Genomic DNA, 9132 nt, shown 5'->3' with positions numbered 1-9132 from the left:
AGGAAATGGTTTTGCCACTGCTGTGGCCTAAAAATAGAATGCAGTTGAATCTTTCATTTAAATATTATGAGGGTCCTTTATTTTTAGCAACTTTTTCCCCCAAAGGTTTGACAGAGCTGAGCAGAGAGAGAGGCAGAGGGGGAGAGAAAATCTTAAGCACACTCTCCACCAAGAGCATAGCCAGATGCAGGGCTCGATCCCAGGACCCTGAGATCATGACCTGAGCTGAAATCAAGAATCAGATACTTAAACCGACTTGAGCCACCCAGGTGCCCCATTAGCAGCTTTCAAAGGTTGTGCCAAGCATCAATAATTCGGAAACATTTTTAAAAATGTATTTAATTAAGGAACTCATCATTTGGTGGGACAGCTATTTTCGTAACTGTAATACAGTGTGTTAGGTACTATGAGATACATAATGATCTGTGCTGGATATTCTCCATTTGCCGGTTCAGATGACTCTTCCCGGTCTTCACCTCACTCTGCCCTTGGGAAGCTGACCTGAAGGTCAGCATCAATGGGCTCCCTTACCCTTTAGCTTCCAGTTGGTTCTGACCAGTTGGGAACTGGCGGCAGAGGATGAGAGACTAGAAGGACAGAGAGGTCAGGACCTTTGTCCCCTCCCGGCCAGGCTGTGGCTTGGTAGTTGGCCACATTCCTCTTGCAAGGACCACAGCTTACAGCTCTCCCCTTTGTCTGCTCTACCCGCTTCCTCCGCCTGCCTCTTCAGGCCCCGCGGGTAGTAGCTTCACGAGTACTACTGGAAGTAGTACTGCAGAGTACACCACTGTTCTTTGTTTACTTCTCTCAAAGCTGCCCATACCTTCACAAATGGCCCCTTCATCTAAGTCTCTTCAGTCTTCCTGTCCTGTCAGGACCCTGAGCAATATAAGGATTGACCTGTTATGGGCCAACTGAGGCCAGAACGAGGTAGCAGCACTGAGGAGGGTATCTGGAAATCTGCACCGAGAGGGGGAACCTTGAAGGTGCCTAGGCATTCCTCAAGCGGCCAAGGAGGAGACAGGAATTCAAGCAGAAGGGACAGTGTGTGCAAAGGCAGAAAAGGGGGAGCATAAGGGCTCTGGGTATGGAAAGGAGACATGTTCGGTGGGACTGGGGCAAAAGGTTCATGATGGAAAGTGGCAGAGGACGAGGCCTGGTGGAGGGCCCTGTGTGCCCTGCTAAGGAGGTTAGAAGGGGACACAGCCACTAAAGATTTGTAAGGAGGGGCAGGATATGCTCATCTTTTTATTCTAGTAAGATTCCTTGGCACTGCTAAGGGTTGATTAAAGAGGGGTTAGGAGGTAGGTTAGTTAGGAGGCAGGAGGCTAGTTAGGAGATCCTTTAGTGTGTGTGCTGTTCAGGAGGTGAGAGAGAGATCAGGAGAACTTGAATTCTGACAGTAACACTGGAGGTGAAGTAGCAAGGAACGGGTAAGGAGATACAGGGGAGGTGGAATCAACCAGAATTTGGTGACTGAGATGGAGGAAATCTCCCATCTCTTTTTCCTCCTGGACACCGTAACTACTTTTTCCCAGTGTGGCCGTGTGACTAAAGGACAGCAATGATGTTTATTACTTCCAGGTCTAGCCAGGAAAATCCTCCTACATAACCCTCCATGCCCAACCTCTTCCTTTTTATGTAGAGGATAGAGTGGAGGGCCCAGGAGGACTCCAAAGCCCAAGCAAGGTGACCAGCTGGAAGAATCTGGACTCCTGAATGACCATGTGCAGTGAGGCCCATGCCAGCTGGCCTTGGGCTGTCACATGAGAAATCAGTCTTGATTTTGCTAAGCCGAGGTCTGTGGGCTTGTGTTACAGCAATTATGTTCCTTCTCCCCCCGATGCAGTGACCAGGTGCAAGTAGGAGATCCTGGTCTTCTCTATTCCCTCAGCCACTGCCCCCGTTCAGGCTCTCCGAATCCATCTTTGAATCCTGGAGCACTGTTCTAAATGGTCTTCCTCCCTTCAGTGTTGGCAAAGTCCTCCTCCTCCTCAGATCCTCTACCTGGTTTGCTGTCAAAGAGATCTTCTGATAATTGAGGCATATTACCGTACTTCATACTTTTCAGAGTCTCCCCAGTGCTTCCAGGATGAAGTCTAAGCTCCTGTGCTTGGTCTTACAGACCCGCTGCCATCTCCTGTTTTATCTCCCTCCCGTCTGGCCTTGCTAAGAAACACGGTTTTCACCCCTGCCACTGCCATTCTCCTGTTGTCCGCTCTGTCTTGAAAGCTTCCCTAATCAAGTGGATTTCATGAATCCCTGCCTGTATTTCAAGACTCAAACCAAACATCACCTCCATATGACAATATCCCAGATTCCCCACCCCAGTGATGGAAAAGAAGTGATCATTCCTTTCTTTTGGTCCGTTTCCTTGGGCAGTAGTGCACCATTTTCTGCTTCCACTTTTGCTAAACTTTTCCAGCAGTTAACATTTCCCCTTACCCTGCCGTGATTTTCAACTGTAGCTGGCTTACAGATTCTTAATGGGATATATTAGAAGCTTGGGGGAAATTTTAAACATCACCTATCTCTCCCCAAGAGATTCCATATGTCTTTTCCATGCTCTCTAAACTATCCTCCCCATGTAACCTTGAAAAAGACTGTCATACAGGCTCCTGACCCAGCACTGGGAGCACCCCATAGGCTCCTCTGGTCTCCACATTCTCTGCTAATTACAAATGCCTGAAGGCTGAAAACCACACTCCTCTTCATGACGCCAGCAGCTCACGCAGGCCAGGCACAGACCTATCACTAAATGTATGGATAATGAAGGAAACCAGAGGACAAGGGTTGCCAGGAGCGAGTGGTCAGTGTCTTGTCCCCTGCCACAGAGGAATCCACAAAATCTGGCGGTTGGGTCCCCAGTGACCTGACCAGGCAGTTTTGTGGAGTGCTGGGGGCAGAAGCCAGATGGTGGTTTGTGCCAACCACCATGAAAATTCCATGTAACGGAAGTGGTCTCTGGTGATAATATCGTAAAAGCCCGTAAAATGCAAAAATATTTATAAAGGTGAGCTTTCCAGGTTTCAAAAACACAAACTCTGATATCCCAACCTTTCAAGAGGAAGTGAGGTATTTTGTTGATCACTAGGAAACAACGGGATTTCAAGAACACAAATAATTTCAACCACCGAATGAAATTCAACCATTTTCTTTAACACCTTAGGCCATTGTTAACCTTTTATTATTCCATAAAGGGGCAAGTCCCCTGAGGGAGACAACACCAGAGTGAGCAAATAAAGCTTTGACAAAAAGCTACTTTGTGTTCTGGTCTCTACACACCAGCAGTATGAAATGAAATGTTGGCATTTTAAAGCACTTACTATGTGCGGGGCACTTATGACCATGGGGAGTATTTTTCATTACATCACATCTATTAAGACATAATTTATGAGCTTGCTTGGACACCAGGTGTCACTAAGGGGCAAAGAGAAAAAGTTTCTTTTTCGTTTTTCATTTTTCTCTTTGGATGAAGGCTAGTGGATTGGAAATTGCTCTCCATGGCTTTCATTAATAGATCTCAAACTTTTAAATCAAACTCTTGATTCTTTTCTAAAGAATAGGTGGCTTTTTTAAAAGACCCTGGAATCACAGTGAATGCCTTCTCAACCCTTCCCTCCCTCCTTGCCCAGTTGTAAAATCCGTGCTCTCCAGAAATCTATGTAATGCAAGGGTTGGATGAAGAGGAGAAGGATTTGAAGAGGAGAAACTGGAGAGAGAAGGTGGTACTCTGCTGACGAGACATAAAGAACCCAAGTCTCTAGCAGGCTGGTGGCAGTGGGACTGTAAAGGCATGCAGCAGGTCCTGAAGGGAGGAGTAGGCCTGTACGGGCACTGAGGTGGTCCTGGAGCAGAGTGTCCGCAGAGAACTGCCCTTAGGGACCTGGGAAGGTGGTGGCCGCATCAATGGAATAGGAAGATGCACCCACTCCACTGGGCACTTCCTGTCTTTAGCCTAGTTCACCAGCTCAGCAAGTTTCTGAGGGAATTACCATCAGAATCTTCCAGTTCTGGGTGAGAAATCGAGACTCAAAGAAGATTAGGGATTTACCCAAAGCTGTAGATAGAGCGAGAGGCAGATCAGCCAACAAATGTTTATGGAGCATCAAGAAAGTGCTAGGCTAGGGAATGAGCAACCTCAGCGTTGCTGTCCCCTGGAGTACACAGTGTTGGCAAAAATGTTGGTGAAAATGGGGACGTGGTGACAGTGTGGGGAGTTTACAAAAGGGACTTAATGGCTCTATAAGTAAAGAAAAGTAAGTAAAGTAAAGACTGGTTTTGAATCTTCCCAGCATAAAAATCAAGCAGCTCTAACTGCAAGTCAAATGCTGGTAACAGTAGCACAGCAGGAAAGCCCGGCAGGTATAGGGAGAAATGAGTCCTGGGTGGCCCGCTACTCTCCCGTGAGGCTTTGTGCCCAGTGCCTGGAACAGGCTGGGACCACGCGGCCATCTCAGCCATCACAGAGACCTCATCAATCACTGGGCCTTCCAGAGTTTTATGCACTGTCTAGAGGGTTCCAAACCATGGAGAGTTTAACTGAAGAGCTTAATGCATACTGAAGCACTACAGACTTGTAGCACTATCAATCCATTTAACAAAATCACTGATAACCCCCAGTAAAAATTAAGTTAATGAAATTGTCTTAGCACACCCAAATTCATTTATATTTGATACAGCGTCTTATGTGAAAAATTAGAGTTTTGGTGTAATTAATAATAATAATAGCTCTTTTTTTTAAGATTTTTTTTTATTTCACAGAGAGACCACAAATTGGGGGATGAGAGGGAGAGGGAGAAGCAGACTCCCCATGGAGTAGGGAGCCAGATGCAGAGCTCCATCCAAGGATCCCAGGATCATGACCTGAGCCAAAGGCAGATGCTCAACTGACTGAGCCACCCAAGTGCCCCAATAATAGCTATTATTTATTAAGTGCTAAATGCTATATATTTTTGCATTTAACCCTCATAGAAACCCTATGAGATTTGATACTCTCCTCTTCATTCCCATTTTAAGGATGAAATACTGGAGGCTTAAGAGTGATGAAGTAGCTTGCCCAAGATTGTGCTCAGCTGGCAGCTGGCTGGGCAGTGAAGCCCCATGGCCTGAGGCTCCCCAACTGGACTACACTGTCAAGTTCTTTGTGAGAGAACAGGTAGTGAGAACAAAACTCATCTGCAGAATTAAGGCTTTAATGCAATACTTTTATTGATCCAATACATTTTGGAGTAGGCTATTTTCGAAATGTTCCGGAAAACACTATGGGATCTTATATTAGGTGCAAGTTCAAAGTCTAAGTAAGAACCAGGAATTTTGTTAGAACATACACACAGAATTTAGTGACTTTATTTATTATCTTAAAACTACACATGTACCACAGCAGGACTCTAACAGTCTGGTTCTAATCCTGACTATGTGGCTTCCAGTGAATCACTTACCTCTCTCTGAGCCTCGATTTCGGTATCTATCAAACATAGGTACTAAACTAGACCAAGGGATTCCAGTTTCTTTATTCAAACAAAATCTTACTTGGGATCCAACATATAAAACACACTAACAGCCGAGTTTTTCAGTTTTGTTTTGTTTTGTTTTCCAGGAGGGGAAGGGTCCCCACAGGCCAGCTCCTTGCTCACCTCCAGCCCCCCGAGGCCGCTCCCTGAGCCCCAGCACCACGTGCAGGGAAGCAGCACAGGTGGGAAACTACTGCTCTGAATTCTCTCTAAAGACCTTGTGCTCCTCGCCACTCAGACCCGCATGGCACCTTTCACGTAGTAGGCACTTAATAAATATCGGAGAGGAAACAAATGGAATCTTACCCTGCCTTTTCGGAAATGCGGATATGTAGCTTTCATTTCCTCTGCTGATTGACCTATGCAGTGAAAGCGCTAAGATGGATCCTGGGGGAAACCAAATGTTACATTTATGGAAAAGCTGCTTTTAGATGCTGAAGTGGCTTCCAAGTTCACCATGGCCATAAGTTAAGGGTCTGTCAGCACTTCCATTATGAAAACCGCTTTGTGGTTTCATAACTTAGCCATAAAAGTTTGCTTCAGGCTATCCTTCGGCATACAAATTGAAAACTTTGTTTTAAGCCAAAATGTGGGAATTAGAAAACAAACAATTTATTGGTTTCAGACATAGTTTTGTACCCGTCTTAAGCCAAACAAGATTTATTATGTGGGCAATTAAAGTGGACTAAACCACTTGGTTCCTGAAAAATAAAAAAGGAGAGAAATGGCCAAACTATTTATATTTCAGAAGGAGTCCCCGGCCATGACCATTCCTTTTGGCTATATTTTTATCATGTCCTTTGTCCCCCACATTCATGAGACCTTCAGTATGTTTTAAGTATCTGTTTCCCTGCTTGAGCTGGTTAAACCTGAGAAATCACCTACTCAAAACTACTGTACTTTACAGATTGGGAAACTGAGGCCCCAGCAAAGACAGTCTGGCTTGAACACATCCTGCTGCTAGCTAGGGGAACTAGACCCAGGTACTCTACATTCCGGCTTGGTGATGCACTCACCACCGTTTCCTACCAGATACAACCATTCGAGGTTCCAGGATTCTACATTTCTCCAGCCTGCTAGTATCTAACAGAGCACACACCAGTGCCCCTAATTACACAGGACTACATCCTCCTACACACGGTATACAAGGTACTTTGTGACTTTGGGTACCTAAATTACAAGCCACATGCCATGGGCATGCTCATTATCGTTTTATGTCTCTTTGGGCCAAGCACGGTTTCGAGCACCTAGCGATGATGGGTTAGCTACTGGGTCACAGACGCTGATCTTACCAGAGGGAGACCCGGGCATGGGTGTGTGGAGCAGCTTAAGGACAAATAGGTCAGTCCTCGAGCTTAGAAATGCAACTGAACAGACAAGGTTGTGGTTATTGTTCATTTGTCATGACTGAAACAGATCGATCTATTTTTGATACTGAGCCAGTGCTTGACGATACTGTGTCACCGCTCGGGAAACAGAGGACTCTCCCTCCCTCTGTGTTACCAGAGCACCTCGAGGGCCCCCCACCCCACCACAAACACACTGTTGTAAATGTCTGCCTCTGTGTATGTCTCCCCTTCCAGACTGCATGTGGGGCAGGCACCAAACCTCATTCCTCTCCATAAGCCTATGGCACAGGGAAGGTATTCAACAGATGTTTGCAGGGTGAATGAACCAGCGGACAGAGGAACAAATGTCTGCACTTCCTGACAGGGCCAGTCTGTCTCTCACGTGGCTTCCCCACGCTTCTCTGCGTGACCCTCTCTGCCCTGCACAGTACTCCTGCTCCCACAGAAACGAGCCAGACCCCTCGGCAGTTACCATTTATCTTTGCAGAAATATTTTTGATAGAAAGAATGTGATTCTGGTACTAACAGCCCCATAACGTATTTTCTTAAGTCAAAGAGGAATTTGAGTCAGAAAAATAGGAAATTCCCAAATACCTGGTTAGAAGATCACAGCCCACTCCAATCTCTCTGGTCTCCACCTCAGGCTTGGCCTGGGTTTCTATTAAATAGTCCAACCTGCTTTGTAGTTCATTATTCTAGAGAGGAGGAAAAAAGTACTTTTAGTAAAGCAAATACGTTCCCCCACAAACGTGTGATACAGATAGACATATAGATACAGTCCAAATGTATTACATGATTTACCCTGTGACATGGACATCATAATGTATTATTGAGCACCTCTTATACAGTAGGAATTGAAGAAATAGTTTGCATCCTTACAGATACTTTTCTGTGCATGTACATACATATGTATCCAATTTTACATCAATGGAAACAAACAAAATACCCTGTTGTATGCTAAATTTGGGGTTTTTCACTCAACAATTTGTTGTGAATATCTTGGCATGTTTATTAGTTTTCTTTTTATGTCAACAAGCTATTTTAATGGGTTCATAGCATTCCATTGTGTGGATGTATATTATTTATTTAACTAGTCTCTTACTGATGGCATTTAGATATTTACCACTTTTTTTGCAATTATAAATAAGGTACAGCTCATGTTTTAATACTCCCTTATTAAACTATAAAATGAGTAAGTCTATTAATTTAATTTAGTGGGAAATACCTCTATAACTTAATAATTAGTATTTCATAGGTTTGGAAAATTCAGAATCTCAAACATATAAAGTAGAACAAGCTCCTTGGGATTAAAATTAGCATTCTAAACAGTTTTTTTCAGGCCAGAGCCAAACATTACATAGGCTGATGATTAGATGCTCAGGAATTGGAAATTTGCCCCATGGGGGAAATGAAGGACAAAGGAGCAAAGGGGCTGAGAATATTGGAATGAAAACAGAAGAAAGGATAGTGCCTGGCACCTAAAGGGCAAATATACACACACAAAATCCAGAAAGAGGTTAATGGTGGTTATCTCTGGGTATTGAGGTTTTTTTTTTTTTTAATCCTTCTATATTTTTCTGTAATGCTAAATTTTCTCTTTTTGTATATTATTAGTTTATTTTTTCATCATGGTAATGATCTTTAATCCCCATCACCTATTTCACTCATCTCCCAACCCACCTCCCCTCTGGTAATCATCAGTTCTTTAGAGTTAAGAGTCTATTTCTTGGTTTCGCTCTCTCTCTCTGTTCATTTATGTTGTTTCTTAAATTCCACATATGAGTGAAATCATATGATATTTGTCTCTCTGACTTATTTCACTTAGCATAATACTCTCTAGCTCCATCCATGTTGTTGCAAATGGCAAGAGTTCACTCTTTTTTATGGCTGAATAATATTCCAAACCACCTCTTCTTTATCCATTGATCAATGGACACTTGGGCTGCTTCTATAATTTGGCTATTGTAAATACTGCAATAAAGAGAAGGGTGCATATGTCACTTAAGTTAAAAGTTAGTTAAAATTAATATTTTTGTATTCTTTGGGTAAATACCCAGTAGTGCAATTACTAGATTGTAGGATAGTTCTATTTTTAATTTTTTTTTAAAAGATTTTATTTATTGAGAGACAGAGAGAGAGAGAGAGAGAGGCAGAGACATAGGCAGGGGGAAAAGCAGGCTCCATGCAGGGAGCCTGACGTGGGACTCGATCCTGGGTCCCCAGGATCACGCCCTGGGCTGAAGGTGGCACTAAACCACTGAGCCACCCAG

General features: G+C 44.0%; 1 protein-coding gene across 3 annotated transcripts in view; it reads right to left on the bottom strand.

The window, feature by feature from the left end:
* MYZAP (myocardial zonula adherens protein) overlaps nt 1–9132 on the bottom strand; it is an 88361-nt gene that overhangs the window by 1003 nt on the left and 78226 nt on the right. For 2 of the 3 annotated variants that reach the window (XM_072808791.1, XM_072808792.1), the window contains one exon: nt 7457–7557. In XM_072808791.1, the coding sequence (XP_072664892.1) occupies nt 7457–7557 (101 nt within the window). Of the gene's footprint in view, nt 1–5819; nt 5901–7456; nt 7558–9132 lie in introns of all 3 variants that reach the window. The other variant, XR_012022627.1, reaches the window with a different exon arrangement.

Source organism: Canis lupus, chromosome 32 (assembly GCF_048164855.1).
Source record: "Canis lupus baileyi chromosome 32, mCanLup2.hap1, whole genome shotgun sequence".
Classification (NCBI taxonomy): Eukaryota; Metazoa; Chordata; class Mammalia; order Carnivora; family Canidae; genus Canis; species Canis lupus.
Note: the sequence above shows the minus strand (reverse complement) of the source record. Positions and strands in the feature narration are given on the sequence as shown.